Source organism: Rhineura floridana, chromosome 8 (genome assembly GCF_030035675.1).
Source record: "Rhineura floridana isolate rRhiFlo1 chromosome 8, rRhiFlo1.hap2, whole genome shotgun sequence".
Lineage (NCBI taxonomy): Eukaryota > Metazoa > Chordata > Lepidosauria > Squamata > Rhineuridae > Rhineura > Rhineura floridana.
Genome location: NC_084487.1, coordinates 111,133,427 through 111,159,569, shown reverse-complemented (window position 1 = coordinate 111,159,569; position 26,143 = coordinate 111,133,427). Strand labels below are relative to the sequence as shown.

The 26,143-nt window shown below is 43.9% G+C and overlaps 1 protein-coding gene across 3 annotated transcripts in view; it reads right to left on the bottom strand.

Moving 5' to 3' along the window:
* The window catches only part of ORC5 (origin recognition complex subunit 5), a 143,178-nt gene that overhangs the window by 71,691 nt on the left and 45,344 nt on the right, over positions 1 to 26,143 (bottom strand). For all 3 annotated transcript variants that reach the window (XM_061640443.1, XM_061640445.1, XM_061640444.1), the window contains exon 13: positions 8,962 to 9,072. In XM_061640443.1, the coding sequence (XP_061496427.1) occupies positions 8,962 to 9,072 (111 nt within the window). The remainder of the gene's footprint in view (positions 1 to 8,961; positions 9,073 to 26,143) is intronic.

Below are 26,143 nucleotides of genomic sequence, written 5' to 3'. Positions count from 1 at the left end.
ATTTATTCCAAAAGCTCAATGTAGCAAGCTGTGTCTAAAAATAAAATAAGATAACCTGAAATGTCTCAAGAAGAGGCCTGTGGACTAATACAGCAGCCCGAAGAAGCATGACTTTTATCCCCTCTATCTTCTGGGAGTACAGATCACTTTGTAAGGAGGACTTAGATGACATTCTTGAACAGTTTACTCACCCAAACGTTATACTTTTCTCTTGTTTTTGCTCCTATTCCGCATACATATGCTTCCTATTCTAAGTCCACACTCAAAAATAAGCTGATTTATATATTTTATATGTTTTTAAAAAATAAAAACTCAGCATCCAGTGTAAGGATGATACAATGTTAAATCATCCAAGACTGATGCAATACTAACACCCCTGTATATGGGCTTCATTCTGTCAGTACTTAACATATTTAGTACAGTGATTTGAATTTACAGATCTTAGCATGTAATGCAATATATATATACAATCATGAACCATTCTGACAAAGCCAAAGTGACTCACAGACAATAGCTAGGAATAACCAATAAATGAATCTATGGACAGATATAGTTCTACATAAGAGGCATCCAATCTAAGTCTTCATTTAGGTGCAAAAACAAGACAAAGAAGTATAACATTTGGGTGAGTAAACTTTTCATGGATTATTCTTAACCTCATTTGAATATTGGCTACAATGACACAAACAAAATGTTTGAATTAAGAAAATACAAACATGTCACTGCCGAAACTGTGATGATCTAATTAAACCTCTGCTCACCATGCCAACAAAAATCTTCAGCTCCTAAGAAAGGCCTAGTAGTACACCAAGGCCTGTGTACAGCCCCCACCCCCAATCTGACCTGGGACCAACCCAACCTGGATTGGTATGAGGGCTAACCCTAATGTTTAATTAGGATTTTAAACACCAATTAAACATATGGCCAGGGAGGACCAGGCAAAGGAGACTCTGTGTTCAATCCTACTGAGTGCTGTTTCACCAGCACTTTCCCTGCAAGGAAGTGCTGGAGAAGCAGACCCTGGAAAGGCTGCCTGCCTCTCCATCCCCCACCCCGCCTTTTGACAGCCTTGGATTGCTTGGAGTGGGTCAACCTGACCCAGGACAATCTGGGGCTGTCACAACCCAATTTGGCACAAGCCCAGGTCAACCTGAATAGGCGTGATCCGGTTTTGTATTAAGATGTTGGTTATATTGGTTGCACAGCCCTAAGTAAAACCAATGTTGTTCTCAGAAATGAATTCACATTGCCAGGTTGACTTCACAGACATCCAAAGTCAGCAGGATGGAGAATATAAGTTTATTCATGTATACCTGGACCACTGAACCAAGTTTGTCATCCTCAGGGCCTTAACAAGGAAGAGTACAAAAGTCACGGACAATCTGATGGCCATTTTCACTACTTTTGGAGCTCCTAGTATTCTGCTAATAATAGGTGCCAGTTGCCAACAAAATGGCAGAGGAATTAACGGTAATGTGGCATGTCTTAAAAATAGTTAATGGCAGCCCTCACCACGGTCAAAGGCTTTGGAGGGACACGCAAAAAAAGCTGAAAATTCTCTCTGAATCTACAGCTCCTACAGGTAATATCAGGGGTACTATAACATTTCACATAGCAGATATTGACTGAGCGAGAGCTGGTGTAGGAAATATTTTGGCTGCGATCGTGTCAGTTGAAGAGGGAAAACTGGAGCATCCATTCACTTGGAACCAGTTTTCAGTCTGCCCTGAATAGAGATTGGGAAGAATATTCACCAAATCAGATTTATTACCAGATTTTGACATAATCCAACAATCTGCTTTATTTTTGGACCAGCATTGATTTCTTGTGGCGGGTCACAGCTGACATTGGCACGTTTTTTAAAAAAGCCACTCTGAATATGTTATTGTCTTTGCAATCAGCTTTTGTGTAAGCTGTTGCATTCTTAACTCTTGTTCAGTTGAACAAGTGCCTACAGCATAAGCATTTTCATTAGCATTTACATTATTTTTTTCACTGGGAAAAACCCGCAAACCAGCAATTGCGCAAACAATCAGGAACAAAAAATGGCAGATTGGTACAGAAAGCCAGACTGTCAGAATTCAAATGGATAGGAACCAGCTACTGAACCCTATCCTTAATCCTGAATATGTGTTAGCAGTTGAAGTAGCAGCTCCTGATGAATGAGGTTTGAAGGACACAGGAAAGCTGCAATCATTGTCGGGTGGTGGCCAGGGATATCAGCGCTGCCACCGTAAGAGCAGAGTGCTCCACAACCATATCTAAGCACACAAATATGAATGTACACACTGCACCTCAAAATGTCATAATAGCTGACCACTCACCATGAAATAGTAAATAATGTTTTGCTCATTTTAATTCCGTTTTGAAATTGGAAGATGTTGCGTGGAAGTGTTTTCATACTGACTGGAAGATGAATTCACATTCTCGGATATCACTTCAGAGACTATGCAAATAGCCTGTGTGTCTGACCTGCCTACATCCAGTTCCATAGCCCTGAAAAGACTACAACAATGACAGCAGGAGTGGGCAATCTTCTTTTTCTATCGAAAGTTGAATTTCCTCAGAGGTAATCTGTCAGCCGTGGATGGGGTCACAACGGGCAGTGGGTGGTACCTCACATACACACTCCCCCCCCACAGCCTTCTTTTCCCTGCTGGGTAACCCTCCCTTAGCTAACTCTTCCCTCCCTTGCAATCCTGATGAACATTGTCCCCGTGCTATGAAGCCTTTTCCTAAGCTTAACAGCAGCACATGAAGGAGATCATTAGTATTGTGTGAGGGAAGATTTAAAAACTCTGCTCTCCCCAAGACCCCCCGGGGAAGAGCTGAGAGAGTAGGGAAAAGGAAGAGCTGGACTGCAGAAAAGTCCCCCCCCCCACTATCAAGTTGTTTAGTCAATGGCAGGGTAATATTGTAGATATGACAGAAGAATGTACAAAATGCAGTCAAGTTGTTTTATTTATTTAAGTCATTAATATACTGCTTAATCATTAGCATTTCTAAGTGATGTACATAAAACAGAAAATAAAACAATAAAAACTCATAAAAGCAAACACTACGCACTGGAACAAGGAAGTCATGCTTCTGAAGGTCAGCAAGAGCATTCTCCAAGGCTTATAGGATTATGCATACGGACCACAAAATGTGCACAGTTCCATCTCCATGAAGTGCACATTCTTCTTGAGATGTGGCAAATGCGCACAATGAACAGTTGTTATGCACATTAACCACTCAATTTTCATTACCCCCAACACACATGCACACCTTACTGACAGACTCACCCATGGGGATAGCAAAACTTACAGCATCTTCCCATAAACCTGAGTCCTAAAATGTAGGGATTTGTGTAGTAAAGCTACTACTAGAAAGCTCAGCAAACATTTTTACCACCACTCCTCCCTTCTACCCAAAAGGAGGACTCCAACTGCATCCCAAACTCTTCCATTACTCCTTGTACTATATAAGTCCCCACAGTAGTTAATAAGTTTAATTAGATGGGTACCAAACATTGAGACATCCCGATTACCAGAAATGTCAAAGATATCTGTAAGTTTCTTCCTACAGACAGAGCAAAAAATTTGGCTAACAGGGACCAACATCCCACCAACAGAACAAACCAAGCAACACACAAGCTAGAATACTATGCTGTGGGAGTCCTGCTGTGGAAGGGGAAACTTCCAGTTGTAACCAGGATTCTACATCTAAGCTTGCAGAACGTAAGCTTCACCGACTTGTATCTGTATGATGTACACGCCTCAATCACTCCATGTCCAGCAATGAGGATCTTGAAACTGCCCTTCTCAATGAGCTAAAGCTATTCCACATGGCTGCAACATGAATGTGACATATACAACCACATGAAAAGGGCTTCTCATCCACCCAACTGTTGTCTGTCCTCCCTTTCTGGCATGATAGCAATTGGGTGGAAAGATCCATGTAATCATCTCTCTCCACCTGTATAGTTGTAGTACACACTTGTTCAAGTACCTTAAGGAAGTAGCTCCAAGGCAGCTTTGTGGGCATGAACTTCTCTTTAGGGGTAGTGACTAAATATAGACTTAATCATCACATCTTTTAGCTTCTTGAGCAGGGTGTCTGGCCTTAATCAGCCTCAAATTGTTTAAGAATCTAGCTACAACGCAACTCAAAAAGAGCATTCTTTGGCAAAACTGCCATCTAGTGTGTACTCTGAAACAGAGCATTAACAGTGAACTCAAGAATGGTAGGGAGCCATTTTGCTCTATTAGGAAAAAAAGAAATCCAACCAAAATGTCCCAAAGTTCTGAGCAACCTTTTGAGTTCCTCAGAACTCTCCTTCACGCTAAATGTCAAGTAACAAAATAGCAAAACAGGTTTGAGGCTGCACCAAAGTGCTACTGGAGCAAAGAAACAGTAAGTGCACCTTGGGATCCTAGACCTGGAGGTTGATGATCTTTACCACCTAAGATGAGCCTTAGCTTTCTTGGAATCACATGCCCTCCAACCACTATGTACTGCTATCCAATTTGGCTTGTATTTATCTTTATTTGTTTATTTATTTATTTAATTATTATACTTGTATACCGCCCCATAGCCGAAGCTCTCTGGGCGGTTTACAGTAACTAAAAACATATACAATTTAAAAATACATCTTTTAAAAAACAATTTAAAACACAATTTAAAAATTTAAAACAATATAAAACACATATAATGCTCCATGCTAATGATATTATTCATCTTTGCAAACCATTTCCTTTAATTTCCACTCCCTGCCTCACAAGGGGACCTGGAAGTTCCATTTAGTTCAAGAGACAGATCTGAGTAACTGCTGGCTTTCATATTTTCAAAAGGGTTGGAGCAGCCATTGTTGCCTATTTTTCCCATTTCATATGGGTGACGTTTATAACGCATGGATAATATTAAGTCTGGATAAAAGGAAAGACTCACGGACATTTGCATAGGCATGGGCTATATGGGGATGCAAAGGAAATTGGGATAATCACAGCCTCAATAGAATACAACAGGCACCAATTCACCTCACAAGTTGTTTTGAAAATAGCAATATAAAAGCCATGTTCCTACATGGAGAAACAGTAACATCACTCAATGAAACGGAGACGCTGATACCCCCACTTTATTCATTATTCAATTTAACCTGCATATAACAGCTATTAAACCAAAGTTGCCCAGGGGGGAAAAGCAGATTTCTAGATCCTCTTCTTCAATACTATGTCAGAAATATTTATTTTTTCCATTTGTTACTTTTCCCATTGGTTTCAATACAACCGAGTCACTTCGCCCAGTGATACTAAGAGCAGTCCTTTAGTGACCCCTAGCCTTGTTCAAATGTAAGATAGGAAAGGCCCATTTAACCAGGGCTGTGGAGTCGGAGTCGTAAGCCATTTTGGGTGGAGTCTCAGTCGGTAGAAATGTACCGACTCCGGCTTCAAAATAAATTTTGATTGACCGATTTTTTAAAATATAAATTCAAAATGTCAAAGAAGCTTCCCATGAAGTCAGCTGTAGTTGAGCATTACACCATAACTCAAGATGGAAAACATTTTGTGTGTCAGTGTATGACACAGGACCCAGATGAAGACAAATGCTACGATGCCAAGATCAGCACATATTCAGGCAGCGATAAAAATGCTCCTATGAGAGCTTCCAATTTAAAAAGACATTTACAGCCCTTTCCAGGGCTGTGGAGTTGGAAGCAATTTTGGGTGGAGTCAGAGTCGGACAGTAGAAAAATAGAGGAGTCAGAGTCAAAGGTTTGGCGTTCCAACTCCGCAGCCCTGCATTTAACTTCTGAAGAGGAAACTGAAGATCTAAAAGAGATCAGCAGTATCAGTCTTCCTTGGGGGCAGGCAAAGATTTTTCAACCCTTCTGCATCTTGTTTTGACAGGATTTTAGAGGAAGATGGGTGACCTCTGAGAGGGACTATAGCTCAGCAATCAATGGCAGAATTGGAAGTCTGATAGATTAGGCTGTTCTAGGATCTAGATTGGGGTGGGAACCTTTGGCCTTCCATTTATCACTGAACTGCAACTCTCATCATTCCTGCTGGCTGGGAATGATGGGAATTGAAAACCAATATTTAGATGGCCGTAGATTCTCTATCACTGTAATAGATCATTAATGGGGTCACCAACTGAGCATCAATGCCTATGATCTGGAAAGGCCTAGGAAAAAGGAATAATGTCTTCCAAACTCCTCTGTGACATTACAAAAGATTCAGGGGCATTGTCCCAAACACAGGCTGCTTCCCTTCATCTTTGCTACCCATGCTTTCACCTCCCCCTCAGAGTTAAGAGATGTTTCTAGATGAAGTTACCCAATGGTCCTCAAAAACATGGAGCCTGGCCTTGCTAAGCATAGACTTTGAATGCAGCAAGTCCCAAGGTTAAACGGTTGATATCTCCAGTTACAAGACCTTAAGCAAGAAAGCTGGGAAAGACATACGCCTGAGAAGAGTAAAAAGTACTGACCTACAGTAGAATGGCCTGACCCAGTATAAGGCAGCTCCTTTTAGATGTTACGCAAACAACAACTCCATCAGCAAAATACAACATGGAAAGTGGCTTGTGTATGTTCATATCTGATACTGCTATTTAATGTGAAAGGCAAACTTGTGCTATGATAGCATGTCAGTTCCTGCAATTCTGCTTCTGTTCATTGGATTATGCTGCCATCTAGTGAAAAATGACTTAACAAAAATATCAAAATATTATATAGAGGATACTACATGGACTTATAAAACAGGTTAAGATGGAGGCAGGAGAATTCAGCTGTCAAGGAACATGGCTAGCAAGACCTATACACAGTAAGGAAAATGTGCTCATCTGAAAAAGAACAAAGGGCTTTCTTAGTGAGATGACCAAGAAAAGGGGTTACATAGTTAGCAAACTGATGCATTCAAAATTACTTAGTCTGTTTCTGTGATCAGCTGCAGCTACTTGGAGAGCAAATGACACAGACTAGAAAAGGCTCCAAAATTAAGAGGAGAAAGAGAAAAGGAGAACTGATGGTCCTGGTTAGGTTTCTGTAGGCTCCCACACAGAAGAATGGGAACAGTTAATGTTTAAAACCTATGGTGCAGATGGAAGAGAGGAAAAAGAAATTGACAAATTTTCAATAGGTTGCAAAAGAAGGTGCTATAAAAGGAAGGGGATGGGAGTGTATTGTCTGTACCAATGACAAATTGTATCCATTTGCTAAGAATATGGTTTCCCCATCTGGACCAGCAAGATAAAACAGACCACTTTTGGAGCCAACCAGTCTGAGAATTATGGTGGTACTGCGAATTAGACATGACAGACTCTCTCTTTTTAAGGGGAGGGAGGTGTGTTGGTGCTGGTAATTGTGGTTACCAATTATAATCATTTTGATTTAATATTCTAGGGCAACTCACAGCATACTGCTTAATTTTAGACATTCATTCATTCATTTGGGGGACGGTCAACATATAAATTACCAGGCATGTTTCTCATTAATATTACCTTGAGTGAATAATTGCACTTGCAATGCCTTCCCTGTTGGACATTATCCTTAGTGAAAAGGCAACAGCTACGATATACAAGGAGATACACAAACATAGGTTTTTGGATGACTCTCAAGCTTATCCCTTTCTCTCCTCACCACTCCAAAGACCCTGAAACTCCTTTTAAAGTCTGAAACAGTTTACTATGGCTTAACAGTGCCAAATCATAATCCGTGTGTGCATATGTTGAGCACATTTTATTTAGCTTGATTATCATCATCATCATTATTATTAATTTTCAATATAAACATAACCAAGAAGATAGCACACTATATAGATCATAATCATATTGCTTATAAAGATTAACTTTGATTATCCATAGCTAATTATTAACACAATTAATATAGGGCTTTTTCAATTGTGGTCCCCACCCTGTGGAACTCCCTCCCAAATTATCTCCGCCCTTCTATGATGAGTTTCCGCCGGGCCTTGAAGACCTGGCTCTTCAGGCAGGCTTTTGGGGTGGGCTAGATTTTATCTTCGTTGTTTTTAGATTTTCAATGTCTAGGTATTATATGCCTATGTTGTACGTCGCCGAGTGGCTGGACAGCCAGCCAGATGGGTGACTAATAAATTCTATAAATAAATTTTCATTTGTGCATTAATACTGTTCTGTTTCTTTTCCTTCCTGCAGAACTGTTGAATATCATTCCTTTCCTTTGATTTGGTGGACCATTTAATAATACTTTATTTATTTATTGTGGGATCCTTGTATCTTGTAAATTTATGTAATTAATAAAATCAAACCATACTGAAAGGAAATGAGTCCCTTTACTTTGTCCTCTTGTTCTCTTGAAATTATGTTAGTTTTTCAAATAGAGTTACATCCCAAATTCTGTTATACCAAGAATCTATATATGCTCCTTTAAGGTCTTTCCAAGATCATGCAACAGTAATCTTTCCTGCTACCAACAAAAAACTTACCAACTTCTTATTTTGAATATCAAGATCTTCATTCAGAAATATTGCTAATTGTGGTGTCAATGTGATTTTTCATTGGGTTATCTGTTCAATCTCCTTAATCACAGATGCCCAAAATCTGCAAAACATTTGACACTCCCACCACAAATATTTAGCTTCTTAACTAATAATGCCTATTACATTTGAATAATGAACAGCTGCTGCATGTAGCACAGACATAGATGTTACATATCAACATGAACACAATAGATGCTTGGTTAAATTTTGGGTTTAAAAACGTTGTAGAAGGGATTGCTAACATTCGGAATTCAAAACTGGCAAAAGGGGGAAAACAGAACCTGAACCTTTGGAAGTTTCAGCTGCTGGCACATACTCAATTTCTCATTCCACATTTGAAATAACTTTTGTGAGTAGTTAATTAGGGCACAACATGAGAAACAATCCAAGCTTAGAATTATATTGCAAAGAGAACTCAGTAGAATGGTGTTTGGAAACTTACACTGATAACTTAACTCACCTGAGAGAATATATTTGCAGACGGAGCAACTCTGCTGTCAACAATGCTATATACTATTGCTAACAATCTGTCCAGAGGGAATGGCTTTGGTCCAAGAAGGTGATTGCTGGTCTAAGTAAAAAAAAGAAGAAGTGTATTTCATCAGCTGGATTTTCTTGGAACACAGCAGACTGGGATCTTATTTACTTTACTTTTTCAAATGTCAAATGACAATACATTTTTACAGTTTCTATTCAAGTAAATCCTCCGTGGCACAGAGTGGTAAGCGGTGGTAACGCAGCCGAAGTTCTGCTCATGGCCAGAGTTCGATTCCAACGAAAGGAGGAAGTTGAATCCCCGGTAAAAGGGGTCGAGGTCCACTCAGCCATCCATCCATCCGTGGTCGGTAAAATGAGTACCCGGCATATGCTAGGGGGTAAAGAAAGGCCGGGGACGGAACTGGCAATCCCACCCCATATATACGGTCTGCCTAGTAAATGTCGCAAGACGTAACCCTAAGAGTCGGAAACGACTCACACTATTAGTGCAGGGACACCTTTACCTTTACCTAAATCCCATCGTCCCATATGTATTATATTATGTGGGATTCAGTCCCACATTATAGCCTCAATTTCCTTTCTACAAAAGAATTGCTGACTCCTCTATCCATTTCATTTCCTACTGGATCAATCACAAGATAACTGAACACCATTTAAAAAGTAGCAATTAAATATATGTTCACCATAACTTTTTTCCAGTTCAAGTATGGTAAAAGAGAATATATTCCATTCTTCACAGGGCCACATAAAAAGTGAAGAGGTAATTTGCATTTTTACATCTGATAGAGATGATTAAGTACAAGTCAAGGCATACTGTAGTAGTTCTGCAGGAGTCAGAAATAAAGTTACCCTTTCCCCACAATACACGCAAGTTCATATCCTACTCTTGCCACATAAGATGAATCAAGGACAATTAAGTCCCGAAGAGGATCCCTTAAATGATAATTCTCCATCTGGCATGATCTAGTACAAATGCCGTAGTGTTGTTTTCAATAAGAAATCTCTTATAGAGGACCAAGGTTCTGAGGAAAAGGCCACGTTCTCACAAATAAGTATTTCAGAAGTAAGTACTCTTCGATACAGCAAAGTGCAGCTGTATACAGCAATTACCTTCAACTTCACCATTAAAGTAATTTAAGACTTTGTGGAATAAGGAGACCAACAAAAGTTAACACACATTTTACAGAAAAAGTAGTGATTGAGAAGTCTAATTCTTTCCCACCAACCCACATCCCTTACCACTAAATATTTCCCCAGACCAGCTACAAAGGATAGTCTGTCAAATTTATTTGCTTAAAACCATTGGCCATCACAAAACTACAAACAACCAGGTTAACATTTTAGCATAGATGATCTCTAGCACATTGGATCCCATTGTGTGATGTAAGTTTTTGTCTGATCTGTTGAACTGCTAGAACTACTGAAACATTATATGTGACATATTTATCTCCCAACAATTTTTTTTTATATTGTCCAAAAAGGAAACTGAGGAATCTTTCAAAAACCTAGATGAATTATACAGGGAGTAATATAATATATAGTGAACAATACAATCCCCAGGCACAAATGTATACATAGTTTGGAATATCAAAGGAGTAAATGTTTTCCTCATCACACCAAAAGACAATTCAAAAAAGTCTTCTGGAAGATCATGATTTCAATTTAAGGAATAATAAAATGATGAAAAGTCAATAGTCTGAAGATGATGTTCAGTTAACAAAAGGACTCACTCTAACTTTATTTTTAATACTCTGTTTTGCAAGGTATAGGAACAGCCTTAAAGACTTTAGGAATCAGTCTGCACTTAATTATAAGAGTTTCATATATATTAGTCCGACTTTGAACAGATAAGAGATTGCAGAGAAATACTTGGGAGCTATTTAAAACCATAATATTACAAGTTCAACTAAACATCATACCCCAAATCAAGAAAGGTACCACCAAGGCCAAGAATATCCCAGCAGATTCAAAGAGACACCAAAGCTTTCTTCAGAAAATGGAAGTCTTGTCCAGATGAGAACAAAAATAAATGCAAACTTTGGCAAAAGAAATGGAAGCAGACAATAAGGGGTGCTAAAAGTAATCTGAGGAGCACATGGCTAAAAACAGAGAGCAACAAAAAAAAAATCTTTAAATACTTTAGCAGCAGGAGACTGGCCAAAGAGGCAGTTGGACCTTTGGATGATAAGGGAGTCAAAAGTGTGCTACAGGAGGATAAGGAGATTGCAGATAAACTGAATGAATTATTTACCTCTGTCTTCACAGTGGAAGATATAGGCAGATCCCTGTGATTGAACAAACTTTCACAGGAAGGGAGTCTGAGGAACTGAGGTAAATAGTGATACCAAGAGATTAAATTTTAAGCCTTATTGACAAAATAAAAACAGACAAATCGCTAGGTCCAGACTGCATCAACCCATGTGTTCTTAAGAACTGAAATGTAAAATTGCTCATCTTCTAATAAAAATATGTAACATGTCCCAAAGATCAGCCTCTATACCTGAGCACTGGAAGTAACCAATGTAACACTATTTTTAAAAAAGGGATCCATGGGGCATCCTGGAAATGACAGGCCAGTTAACTTAACATCTGTTCCAGGCAAACTGATAGAAAGCATTGTTACCAAGTATATAGAATAACAAGTCTTGCTGAAGCAGTACCAGTATTTTAGAGTTCTTTGAGAGCCAGCTGACATTGTGTACTTAGAATTTCAAAAAGTTTTGACAAAGTATCTCACCAAAGACTTAGCAGTCACAGAACAAGAGGAGAGGTCCTTTTACGGATCAATAACTAGTTAAGGCACAGGAGGCAGGCAGAGAGTATGAATAAATAGAACAGTTGGTTCCCTACCTGAATGGTAGTTCTGTGTTGCTGCAAAGAAACTCATCAGACTGGGTTTTGGCGCCACTTTGTGGTAACAGGCTCGAAAGGCAACTTTGACAGAAGCAGGCAGCTCCCATAATGCACTCCTTCAGTTTGTTTCCTTGCTGAGCTCGAACAGGTTAAAGGAGAAATAACAGCTATAGACAAAAGGCCCACTTCCTTATTTGTTGCTGCCTTGCAAATTTCCTCCATGGAAACAGTTAAAAGAGCTGCCAAGGTGGCTGCAGCTCTAGTAGAGTGGGCCGAGATTCTATCAGGGAATGGAAGTCTTAGCCCCTCTTAGGCGAGAGCTATGCATGCTCTAATCCATCTCGAGAGAGTGGAAGAAGTTACTCTCCATCCCAGTGAGGCTAGGTGGAAGGATAAAAAAAGTGTATCAGTTAGCGTAATGTTCTTAGTCCTGGCAATATAGACCTCAATGCCCATCTGACATCCAAAGAATGTCAAGCGCTTTCTAAGGGATGGGATAGAGCTGAGCAAAAAGTTGGCAGAATTAGCTCTTGCTCTGTGTGAAATTTTGTAAACACTTCAGGTATACAGGATTTGTTTGGAGAACGACCTTATCTTTATGAAAAATGCAAACGTGTTTGGCCACCGAAAGGGCATTCAGTTCACAAACTCCACAGGCAGATGCAATGGCCATGAGGAAACTGACTTCCAAAGATAGCATCCTTAGCGAGATTGTGGATAAGGATTCAAAAGGGGGCTTCTACAAAGCATGCAGGACCTTATTAATGCAAATCCCAGGACAAAAATCTATGCACAGTAGGTGGACATTTTAAGGTTGCCCCAAATAGAAAACATCTCAGGAGCGGATGGATGGCTAGGGGTGCAGACCTCGGATCTGAAATAAGTGAAGAAAGTGCTGCAACTTGTGTCTTCATAGAATAGTAGAGTTGGAGGGAGCCTATAAGGCCATCAAGTCCAACCCCTTGCTCAATGCAGGAATCCAAATCAAAGCATTCCCGACAGATGGTTGTCCAGCTGCCTCTTGAATGCCTCCAGCATCAGAGACAGCCCACTACCTCTCTAGGTAATTGGTTCCATTGTCATATGGCTCTAACAGTTAGGTAGGTTTTCCTGATGTTCAGTCGAAATCTGGCTTCCTGCAACTTGAGCCCATTATTCTGTGTCCTGCACTCTGGGATGATCGAAAAGAGATCCCAGCCCTCCTCTGTGTGACAACCTTTCATGTACTTGAAGAGTGCTATCATATCTTCCCTCAATCTTCCCTGCTCCAGGTTAAACATGCCCAGTCTTCAGTCTCTCCTCATAGGGCTTTGTTTCCAGTCTCCTGCCTTGTTGCCCTCCTCTGAACCTGTTCCAGTTTGGCTGCATCCTTCTTGAAGTGCGGAGATGAAAACTAGACCAGTACTCAATATGAGGCCTAACCAGTGCTGAATAGGGAGGATTTAATACTTCATGCGATTTGGAAACTTCTGTTAATGCAGCCTAATATAGCATTTGCTTTTTTTGCAGCCACATCACAGTGTTCGCTCATATTCAGCTTGTGACCAACAACAATTCCAAGATCCATCTCACATGTTGTATTACTGAGCCAGGTATCCCCCACCTTATAACTGTGCATTTGGTTTCTTTTTCCTAAGTGCATTTATCCCTGTTGAATTTCATTCTGTTGTTTTCAGCCCAATGTTCCACGCTATCAAGGTCCCTTTGAACTTTATTTCTGTCTTCCATGGTATTAGCTGTGCCCCCCCAAATTTGTATCATCTGCAAATTTGATAAGCATACTCTGTACCCTCCTCATCCAAGTCATTAATAAAAATGTTGAACAGCACTGGGCCCAGGACTGAGCCCTGTTGTACCCCACTCATTACCTCTGCCCAGTTTGAGAAGGAACCATTGATAAGCACTCTTTGAGTACAATTCTGGAGCCAACTGTGGATTCACCTGATAATTGTTCCATCCAGCACACATTTAGCTAGCTTGCTAATCAGAATATCATGGGGCACTTTGTCAAAAGCTTTGCTGAAATCGAGATATATTATGACTATAGCATTCCCACTGTCTACAAGGAAGGTTACCCGATCAAAACTGAGATAAGATTAGTGTGGCAGGATTTGTTCTTCATAAATCCATGTTGGCTTCTAGTAATCACTGCATTGGTGCTTACAGATTGACTGCTTTATAATCTACTCCAGAGTTTTTCCAGGGATTGATGTTAGGCTGACTGGTCTGTAGTTCCCCAGTTCCTCCTTTTTGAAGATAGGGACAACATTAGCTTTCCTCCAGTCATCTGGCACTTCACCAGTCTGCCATGATTTCGCAAATATAATAGAAAGTGGTTCTGAGAGTTCTTCAGCCAGTTCCTTCAATACTCTAGGATGCAGCTTATCAGGCCCTGCCGATTTGAACTCATTCAAAGTGATTAGGTATTCCTTGACCGTTTCTCAAGCTCCAATCCTGCCCCTTCTACTTCATGTTTCCCGGGAGGGTCATAGACCCTTTTTTGGGAGAAGACTGAGCCAAAGTAGGAATTCAGCACTTCTACCTTTTCTTTGTCATCTGTTATCATTTTGCCATCCTCATTGAGTAGCTGTGCCAACATTTCTTTTCTCTGTCTTTTACTATGGACGTACCTGAAGAAAGCTTTTTTGTTGCTTTTAGCATCCCTCGCTAACCTCAGCTCATTCTCAGCTTTAGCCTTCCTGATGCCATCCCTGCAATTCTGTAATATCTGCCGGCACTCTTCCTTTGTGGCCTGGCCTTCTTTCCACTTCCTGTATGTGTCCTTTTTTGTTTTCAGGTTATCTCTAAGCTTTCTGTGAAGCCACATTGGCTTCTTCTGCTGTTTCCCCCTTTTTTCCTTGTTGGAATTGCTTGCCATTGCGATTTTAGAATTTCCTTTTTTAGAAACTCCCACCTATCTTGGACTCCTTTTCTCATTAGGGTCACTTGCCATGGAACCGTACTTACAATTGTTCTGAGTTTATTAAAATCAGCTTTCCTGAAGTCCAGGGTACACGTATGGCTACTCTCAGCTTTTGCTTCTGTTAAAATCAAGAATTCAAGTATGGTGTGGTCACTTTCCCCCAGAGTTCCCGTAATTGCCACTTCATCTATCAAATCTATTGGTTAGAATCAAGTTCAGGATAGCTGATCCTCTGGTTGTTTCCTCCACTTTCTGTAGGAGAAAGCAATTTCCAATATAAGTCTGTTGGTAGGTTGAGTCTATTGTGATATTCTGTATTTTAATCTTTTTGTACACCGCCCAGAGAGCCACTCGCTATGGGCGGTTTAAAAATGAAACAAATAAAATAAATAAATAAAAAGAAGTTAGGTCTAAGGTCCTTCTTAAGGCTGTCCTGGAAAAAGGCCAGAATATGGGAAATGTTTGCCTTGTGAGCAGACAGTTGCTTGGAGGAGCACTGTGAGAGAGTGGTTGGTTGGCTGGATTTATATCCCGCTCTTCCTCCCAGCAGGAGTTGAGGCATCAACGTGAACAGTAGATGGGTGTCTGGAGGCCAAGATGGTTTCAATGACCTCAGAGTTAAGACCAAACCTTCACAGACGTCTCCGTTCAATACCCAGACAATTAGCTGGAGCCAAGCTGGGTCTGGGTGAAGTAGAGGGCCCTGGGATATTATGTCAGGAAGACATGGAAGATGCCACAGAGGAAAAGTTGCCAGAGCCAGAATCTCTGACAGCCAGGGGCATTGAGGCCAGAAAGGGGCTATCATGATAACTCAAGCCCTTTTCTCCCTGATTGTTTGCAGGACCTGTGGTAGGATGGGTATTGGAGGGAAAGCATAAAGCAGTCCCCTGGGCCAAGGTGTGGTGAAAGCATTCAGACCTTCTGCACTAGGGGAGTGGAAACTTGAGAATAATCTCTTTAGCTGATGGTTGTCTTGTGACACAAAGATCTACCAGGGGCCTCCTGAAGTGATGCTGAAGCAAGAACTTCATATGAAGCATCCACTCCCTGGTTTCACTGGTTGCCGACTCAACCAATCAGCCTGAACACTGGATGTCCCACTGATGTGTTTGGTGGACAGGGATTGAAGGTGAATCTCTGCCCAATTCAGAAGCAGGGAGGCCTCTGCCTGCAGTTCTTGTCCCCCCTTCCTGGTTGATATTTGCTTTTATAGTAGTGTTGTTGGTCCTTAAGAGGACGTGGGATAGGTTGAGACAAGGAACGAAGAATTGTAGGGCAAAGTGTGCTGCTCTTAACTTTAACCAATTGATATTCTTCATTTGTACCGTTGGAGACCAACAACCCTGAACTATGTGGCCCAGGCAGTGGGCTCCCCATCCACCGAGGCTGGTGTCTGAAGTTACTGGTGTCCGGGATGGTTCCATGAAGGGAAGACCCTTCTGAAGGTTCTGACCCCGAGTCCACCAGGTCATGACCGCCCTCAATGCAGGAGTGAGTTGGAGCTGAATGTGCTGTCTGAGGGTGAAGGTGCATTGAAACGGGACAAAGAACCACTGAAGAGGCCATGCATGATGTTTGGCCCATGGAATCACTTGAGATGCTGATACTACTAGACCTAGAATCCTTGCTAAAAACATTAAGTCTGCTCTTTTGGACATCATCAACTTGAGGGCTGCTATCTTGTTGGACTGTGCCCTGTCTGGTGAAAGAGTAATTGACCCATTGATTGTGTTGAGAAGCACTCCTAGATAAATCAGGCATTGTGTAGGGTTCAGATGACTTTTTCAGAGATTGACCAGGAAGCCGTGAGATTAGAGTTTGGATAAGGTGATTGTGATATCTTGAAGGGCCTGTGACTTTGTTGGTGAGCGAACAGGCAGATCGTCTCGGTAGGGGTAAATATGGATGTCTTGGAGGTGAACATGAGCCACCAGGGCAACCATAACCTTTGTGAATACCCTCGGTGCTGAGGCTAGGCTGAAGGGTAGAGCTCGAAATTGGAAATGTTGGTGATTGTAAGCAAAATGAAGAAATTTTCAATGACTGGGGTGGATGGGAATGTACAGATAGGCTTCCTTAAGGTCTATCGATGGTAAGAAGTCTTGAGGATTAATAGCCTCCTTGACTGACATCAGGATTTCCATCCTGAACTTCCTGTGCACAACCCACTGGTTTAGATCACAGCAAGGGAGCTGCTCTGCTACGCACAGAACCCTGACCCAGAATCAGGACGTCTACGAATGATTTAGTACTGGGTTCCCCATGAACATGCGGTGCACTATGGGCGAGAGCTGACCCCCTTCCGGCTCCGCTCCTGAGACAGACAGCTCTCCATACTGAGCCGGACGGCCCGGCTATCTGAGGCCAACCGAGGCTCCTCAGCGCTGCGGTATCGTTACGTTTAGGGGGGATTTTGACTTAGAGGTGTTCAGTCATAATCCCACAGATGGTAGCTTCACCCCATTGGCTCCTCAGCCAAGCACATACACCAAATGTGTATGTGTGCAATAAACAATAAAACCCCACTGGTTTAGAAATCTGAGGTCCAGCATAGCCCTCCAGGAATTCTGTTCTTTCTTCAGCACCAAAAAGAATATGGTGTAGATGCCGTAGAAGAATTCTCCTGGAAGGATCGGTTCTGTGGCCACCATGGACAGTAGGTGTGGAATAGCGTTCTGTACAATCACCTGTTTCACCAAAGAGTTGGACACCTGTGAGAGAAGGAATCGGGGTACTGGCTGGGACCAGAATTCGATTTTGTATTCCTGGAGAATCAAGTTCTCAAAGGACCCATTGATTTGTCGAGGCCGGATAGGTGTGAAAGAATTGTTGAAGGTGGCCTCCAACCAGTGTCTACATGGATGCTGAGTACATCCTCCTTTGTTGGAGGGCAAGAACTTGGCTCCTTGTTGGAATCTGAAAGAATATCTAGACTTGTTCCAGTTGCCCCAGCTGGGTCTGGAGTCATTGTACCTCTGGGGTGGACGAGAGCTCTGAACGGACTGACTCGATGGATAAGGGGAGAAGCGATCAGAGAAGCATCTGTCATCTCTCCAAGAGGAGACCAGCACCTTCCTCTTGTCTTTGGCTTCACAAACATGTCCTTCAAGGCGTCTTCTCCAAATAATTTCCCTCCAGAATAAGGAGGCATAGACTGGTTGACCCTGGAGGTAGTGTCTGCCTCCCAATATTTCAGCCAAAGGGTCCTTCTGGCCACCACATCTGCCACCAGAGACCGATCTACAAACTGAGTTGCATCTAGTGTAGAATCCGCCACATATGCTGCCACCCTGGAAATCTTCAGGAGGGACTTGCAAACTCAATCTAAGTTCTGGTTGGGATAGAGATGTAAAGTTTCTGGAAATTTTGAAGCCATGGGAAAAAATTGGTTTCTTTTCATTTTTTTTCCAGAAAAAAAATGGAAATTTTTGGAAAAATGGAAAAAATGCAATATTAGCACTTTGTACAGATTGAAAGTCATTTTGTTACTTCAGGAACATCAAATGTAATTATGTACAAGTTGGTTTGGCATAAAATTATCATATTTGGTATATTAAAAGTACATTTTATTCAAACAGTTATTACAAATTGAATATTTTTTTAAAAAATATTTTTTGTAACAAATGGATCTACAAGATCCTGAACTGTAAGGAACACCTGAACTGTAAGGAACCTCTTGTTTTGGCAGTTTATGAGGAGCAGGCAAAAAAAAATTAAAAAACAAACCATCAACATTAATAACAAAGAAAATTGTTTGTGTCTCTGCTAGCTAGTCCTCCACAGTGTCAAGCAGACATAAAACATCCATTCCCATAAAAAGAATTGAGGGGGGGAAAAGGGGGGGACCAAGATTCAATGAAACATTTTATTCATCATGCTAAAATAAAAGATTCCATAATCTATTTTTTCTTTTTCCCCAATTTTTCCAGTTTTTCAAAAAACAAAACAAAAAAGGCTTTGGGAAAAAAATTCCCCCTAATTTTTTCCCCTTCACATCTCTAGGTTGGGGTTCTTGATCAGGTCATCCAACCAAACAAGGGGCACATGGGTGAAGACTGGAGCAGAACAGGAAGCTTGGATTGTCAAAACTGCAGCTTCATGCGCCCTGCATAGGGCAAAGTCAAGATACCTCTCATTGGGATCCCTGAGCTGAGAATCTCCATCTTTGGGGAGGAGGTTCTCGGCCACAAGAGCAGAGATTGGATAGTCAATGGCTGGAATTTTCAGTAGTTCTGTAAGTTCTAGGTCTAGATTGTAAAACTTATTAGCAAGAGACACCAACTTTTTATATTGCAATTGCATATTCTGTTCTGCCTTAGTGATAGTTTTAAATGGCCCAAGGACAGGAATAGATTTAACTGAGGACTTAGGCTCAGACAGTACAATCACCCCCTTAAACTGAGCTCGAGGTTGCTCAGTGGCACTGGAACTAAGGCCAAGAGGTGCCAAAACCCTGGATAAAAGGGGCAAAATAAGACTCATTGAAGAGGCAATGAGAGGATCGTTCCTCTGTCAGGGAGCCTATGTTCCACTCTCCTTCCAACTCAGGAGTAAGGAAAGGGTCGAATGGATCTAACTCACCAGCTGGGATATTGTGCTGATAAGAGTGCAGGTTCTCCAACACTATCAATAAGGAGAGCAAATGGATTAGGGGAAATTGTACCATTGGTCTCACCTGAAAGGTGATTTTCATAGGAGTGGGCCATCACTGCGGGTAATAGCTCCACCTATCGTGCGAAGGTAAGAATATCTTTGAAGTCAAGACTAGGGGCGTCAGGCCCCTCCCACTCTCCAGTTCATTCGCAGCGAGTCTATAGAGAAAATCTAAAATACAAGAACAAGGCCAACAGGCCTGCCAGCAGGAAAATAACATAATAGTAACATGCACAATAACATGACTCTAACATAGCGATATAACAGAACTAGAAGTCTTGACTTCACTAATAACGTTAAATACAATAGCGTAACAGTAATATAACAGCTTAGTAATAAATCTATACCTCCTCCAACTGGGAGGGTCATGATGGCCCACTCCTATGAAAATCACCTTTCAGGTGAGACCAATGGTACATTTTCCATAGGAGGTGGGCCATCACAACGGGATGTACCAAAGCAGCCCATACAGGGAGGGACCACCCACATGTTAATCCTTATTAAGAACCTGTTGCAACACTCGTCTGCTGAAAGATGCGTCAGCACAGGCATAGCAATCAATTTTATAATGCCTTATAAATGAGTGTGGGGTAGACCAGACTGCCGCCCTACAAATATCGGCAACAGGAGCATTGGTGGCAAAGGCAGCCGAAGTGGCCGCTGACCTGGTAGAATGCACCGTTATACTAGCTGGAACTGACAGCTTCAGAGACTCATATGCTAAAGTAATACATGCCCTTAACCAACGGGATAAGGTAGAATTGGATACTTTATGCCCCATAGACCTTGGATGAAAGGATACAAACAGAGACTCCGTTTGTCGAATCTCTTGGGTCCTAGACAGGTAGGTCTTGAGAGCCCTCCGAACATCCAACGAATGCCAAGCCTTCTTGAGAGGATGGGTAGGATTTGGGCAAAATGAAGGCAAAACAATGTCCTGGTTGCAATGGAAAACTGAGTCATCCTTGGGACGTAAGGAAGGATCAGTCTTCAGCACAACAGAGTCCTTATGGAAGACGCAGAGGTGTCGAGCAGACGACAATGTGCCCAACTCCGAAACGCGTCTGGCAGATGTGATTGCGATCAGGAACAAGACCTTGAAGGTCAGCATACGTAAGGGCACAGTCCTGATGGGTTCAAACGTTGTAAAGCCTGCAGAACTTTCGGCAAACTCCATGAGGGAAACCGATGGACAACAGCCGGAGAGCGTAGGGCGACTCCCCTCAAAAAACGTTTGATGAACGGATGTGAGGCGATAGTCGCACCAGAGGAACACACCGAGAGAATAGATGACAAAGTTGAGGCATGTCGACGTAAAGTGTTGGGTCTGAGTCCCATCATAATGCCGCTATGGAGATATTGCAGCACCTGTTGCATGGTGGCCTGGGATGGATCGTGGTGGTGGGACTGGCACCACTTGGAGAAAGCCACCCAAGTATGTTGATAAATACGAGTGGTAGATGGTCTTCTTGAGGCCAAAATAATATCAATCACAGCGTCAGACAGGCCAGCTAACCTCAAGTGTCCCCGTTCAAATGCCACGCTCTTAGATTGAGCCAAGTAGGGTCCTGGTGCCATACTGGACCCTGGGATAGAAGGTCTGGCCTGACTGGAAGTGTCCAAGGCTCCATCATTGACATTGCCAGAAGATCTGAGAACCACGGTCGGCGTGGCCAGAATGGTGCTATCAGAACCAGCTGTGCCCTCTCGGTTCGCGCCTTCCTCAAGGTTTTGGCTAACAATGGCATTGGAGGAAAGGCGTACAAGAGACCGTCTGGCCACGGTATTGTCAGAGCATCCACTGCTTCCGCTGTTGAGTCCAGGTATCGGGCAAAGTACCTGGGAAGCTGGCAATTGCGACTGGAAGCAAACAGGTCGACTGAGAGGACGCCAAACCGACACTGGAGATGATGGAAAATGGCTGGATGAAGTTTCCATTCTCCCGGAATGACCTGTTGTCTGCTGAGCCAGTCTGCTGTCACATTCCAAATCCCTCTGAGGTGCTCTGCTTTTAGGGAGTGTAGATGTTGTTCTGCCCAGACGAAGATGAGGGAAGCTAGGTCCTGGAGAGGACGGGACCTGGTGCCCCCTTGTCTGTTCAAATGTGATTTTACACACGTGTTGTCCATTCGAATGAGGACATGGTCCAAAGGGAACAGAGATTGAAAGTGAAGTAGAGCTAGGTGGACCACCTTGAGCTCCAGCCAATTGATGTTCTGAGTCTGTTCTGCTGTGGACCAAACTCCCTGAACGTACTGGGAGTTGCAGTGTGCTCCCCAGCCGATGAGACTGGCATCCGTGGTGACAACAGGTCTGCGAGGTTCTCTCAATGGAGTGCCTCTGGAGAGATGTTGAACTCTCGTCCACCAGCGGAATGAAAGGCGCAGTGTGGGGCTCAGAGGAACCATGCGATGATTGGAGTTGGCAATGTCCTGTTGAAAAGGCAACAAGGCCCACTGAAGGTGGCGAGAATGTGCTCGAGCCCATGGCACAATGTGGATGGTGGAGGTGAACATTCCGAGCACCCTGGCTAGAAGCATGACGTCTGCGGTTGTTTGTTGCATCAAAGACCTCGCGATGTTTGTGATGGCAGTTATGCGGTCTGGAGACAGAAACCCCATCGCCTGCAGGGTATCCAACATTGCCCCGAGATGTAGGAGGCATTGAATCGGTTGAAGATGGCTTTTTTCGAAGTTGACAAGCCAGCCGTAGGCCTGTAAAACATTGAGAGTGAACGTTAAATGATGACGAGCCAGCTCCTCAGAGTTTGCCCGTATTAGAATATCGTCCAGATATGGATAGAGATGGACCCCTTGGATCCGGAGGTAAGCCACTAAGGTGAGAAGCACCTTTGTAAACACTCGCGGAGCAGAGGAGAGGCCAAAGGGCATTGCTCTATATTGAAAGTGCTGGTGGCCAAAAGCAAAACGGAGGTACTTTCTGTGGGCTATGCAAATGGGCACATGGAGATACGCTTCCTTTAGGTCGATAGAAACCAGGAAGTCTCCTTCTTGCAGGCTCTCAGTAATGGAGTGAAGGGATTCCATTTTGAATCTGCGGTATGTTACAAAACGGTTGACGAACTTGAGGTCCAATACCGCCCTCCATGACGAATCTCGTTTGGGCACAGCAAATAGGAGGGAGTACACCCCTTCCGACCTCTCTATTGTAGGGACTGGCTCTATCGCCGCTATGTCCAAGAGGTGATGTATAGCTGTCTGCATGATGCTGTGCCTGGCCTGTGCCCTGGGGCAAGGGGATAGGTGGAATTTGTCTGGTGGGGTCGCCCAAAACTCTATTGCATAGCCAAAGGAGAAAAGGTCCCTGATCCAGGCGACCTTAGTCAGATGCAGCCACTGGTCTCCAAACCTAAGCAGTCTGCCACCAACAGGTAGTGCGCTAGTACTGTTTGCGTTGGCGAGACCCACCCCTATATGAGGACGATGAGGTACCTCTGTGCCCTTGGTACTGACCTCTGCCGTGGAAACAACGGTTCCAGGTTCCCCTGAACGAACTGGAGTCATAGGATCGGAAGTCGCAGCCTCGTCCTCCTGGCCGCGTTCCCCGAAAGGGCTGGTTAGTGCGGAAAGGGGGAAATCGCCTGAAAGGCCTATGGTCGATGTTCTTGACAGTGGCCAAAACCGGTTTGTGAGCGTCTTTGGGATCGACCAGCACTGCCTTTAGAGCTTCCTCGCCGAAGAGCAAAGATCTGGAGTAAGGTGCCCTAGAGAGATTCACTCTGGACGTAGGATCAGCCTGCCAATGGCGAAGCCAGAGGGTCCGTCGAGCGACTATCTGAGCCGTCATGGCTCGTGCCCCCAGTTGTGTGGCATCCAAAGTGGCATCCGCTACAAACGCCGCTGTCTTGCGCAATTTTATGAGTGACCTTCTAAGAGAAGCAGGATCAGGGTTAGGGTCCTCTAGAAGATCATCCAGCCACATCATAGCTGCCCTGGAGAAGACGGATGCTGATGCGGAGGCCCGCATGGAGAAAGCAGTGGCCTCATGATTTTTGCGGAGAGCGAAGTCCAATTTTCGCTCCATAGCATCCTTGAGTTGAGATTCTCCTTCCATAGGCAAAAGAGATCGCGAAACTAGGTTAGCGATGGGCTCGTCTATGCCAGGAACGGCCAGCTTGGTGGTAAAGTCAGGGGCTAGTGAGTAAAGTTTGTCAGCCAGGTTCTTGAAGCGGCGAGTTTGGAGTGGATGAGACCATTCGTCGGCAGCCAGCTTAGCGATGGGATCCGGCACCGGGATCTAATGCTCAGTGGGTGCAGGGGATTTGAGGACCCTGGCTCCTTTAATAGCTGGAGCAGCAGCAGTGGAGGGCGCAGCTTGGAGACCAAGAGTGTTAATACCCTGCGAGCTAGAAGTTGATAATCCGAGCCATTAAACAAGCGATACGATGTATCCTCCTCATGTTCTGAAGAGTCACTCCATTCATCCCCATCAACATGCTCAGCAAAGGGTGACTCCTCACCATATGAAGTGTCATCACAACATCTGCCTCTAGCTACATCAAAGGGATTTGGGGAGCAGGAAGGATTTGTCTCATGGCCTACATATTGGTCCATGGTGTGTTGAGATATGGTGGAGACTTGAGGTGACTGCATCTGTGTAAAGAATGACAGCATGCCCTGAAGTTGTGAAAGAAACTCGTGAGACAGCTGTAGCCCCGTTGAAGCAGATGGTTGTGGCTGAGTAGGTGGCTCAGTGGGCTGTGACGTAGGACCGGCTCTTGGTGGTAATGTGGGAGGAGGCTGGTGATGTGTTGGCTGAGTAGGGAAGCCAGCGAAGCCCTCCTCATCTGAGGAAGCAGCGGGGGAGTGAAAGATATCCGTCAGCTGGTCTTGAGCTGCTGTGGTGGTTGTCGGGACAGAAGCATAGCGTGGGCACTTGGTTTTGCTGTGGCTGGAAAGGTGTTTGGTTTTAGCTAGTACTTTGGTATGCTTCATCTTAGTTGCCTGAGATGGTTGTGGCTTGGCTGTCTGAGACATGTCTGGCTGTTCCGCCATTTTATATTCACTATGGGTGCAATACACGGCCACAGAGGGGGCAGAATGTAGAGACCCGGACAGGCACAGTACACGACCACAGAGGGGGTAGAATGCACTGGCAGATGGCTGAGTGCACGGCCACAGAGGGGGCAGAATGCACTATGGTATCAGCGTCAGTATAATGCAGGCTGGATTTCAGGCTTGGTACACGGCCACAGAGGGGGCAGAATGTACAGGATATATTTCAGGCTTGGTGCACGGCCACAGAGGGGGCAGAATGCACTATGTTATCAGTGTCAATATAATGCAGCCTAGTTTAGGCTTATGCAGGTTATCACAGTCTGAGCTCACGGCCCCAGATGGGTCAGAGTGTACAGTTCAACTTGTGCGCAGTATGAATAGTCTCAGTACACAGCCACAGCAACGTATAGTTCAAAGCAGTTTAGATCACAGTTACAGCCTGAAGAGACAGCACAGCAGCACAGTGCAGACAGCGTAGATCACAGTCACAGACTTGAGAGGCAGCAGGAAAAGAAGCCTTGTATATCTGTAGGGTCCTAACTGCCCACACATACAGGAGCCCTGGCAGCCTGCTATTAGTTAGTACATGAGAGGGAAAGGGACAAATAAAATGGCGCCTGAGGCAGGCGCGGGAAAAAAACAAATGAAAATGGCGGACAATGAAGAAGGAGCAATGGCGGAGTGAGGAACACCAGCTCGATCTGCAGCCACAGGGCCGATAAACGAAATCGCGGTGCAGAAAAAAGGCAGGGAGCGACTAGGGAGAGATCGCCGCCACCAAGAGAGCAGTAGGGAGCAGCCGCAGCCGCCGTCTGAAAAACCGTCGCGGCAGGAATGCAAGGCAGCGAGGCTCCAGCAACAGCCAACGGACAAGAGCCACAAAGAAGAGAGCCGCAATGGCTGGCTCTCGAGGGGATATATCAACCAAGCTACTGCCGTGAGACAAGTCTCGTTTGGGCAGAGAGAAGCCTCGGCAAACCCCGGGAAGGAATTGACTCAAAAAAAGAACGGCCAGGTACGGGAGAGAAGGAGCCACAAGAAGAGGCTCCCGGGGGAAGCTTGGGTTGTAACGGGACGAGGCAATCAGCGGGTAGCGCCGGGAGCTGCAGCCGCAAGCTCCCGCTGGGAATGGAGAGAACCGCAGCCGCGGTCTCTCTGATGGCCGTTGAAAAAAGGACTGGAAAAATAAACGGCCCGGGCCAGGGAGAACCCCCCAAGGAAGTTCCCCAGGAATGGTAAACAACGTTAGGAACAAGACAGAGGGAAGGGAAACACTCGGTGAACACACAAGTAACAAGTCCTCCACACCCTGTCAGACAAATACACACAATACACACAGAGACTTAGCTAAAGCTACGCTATATCAATCTTGTTCGTACGAAGGCAAGAATGAACTGGAGAGTGGGAGGGGCCTGACGCCCCTAGTCTTGACTTCAAAGATATTCTTGCCTTCGCACGATAGGTGGAGCTATTACCCGCAGTGATGGCCCACCTCCTATGGAAAATGCAGTAACAGACCTTCCCCTGGGGGGTCACCTTGTCTATGAGAGGGATCCCTTGGATGAGACGGGGCTTACATTGGAGGTGGATGAGACAGCTTGGTCAGATATGTGAGCACAGTCATTATGAGCAGGAGCAGTAGTTTGCACTGGTGCTCTTATTTTGCTGGCCAGTTCTCCCAATAAAGCATCTTT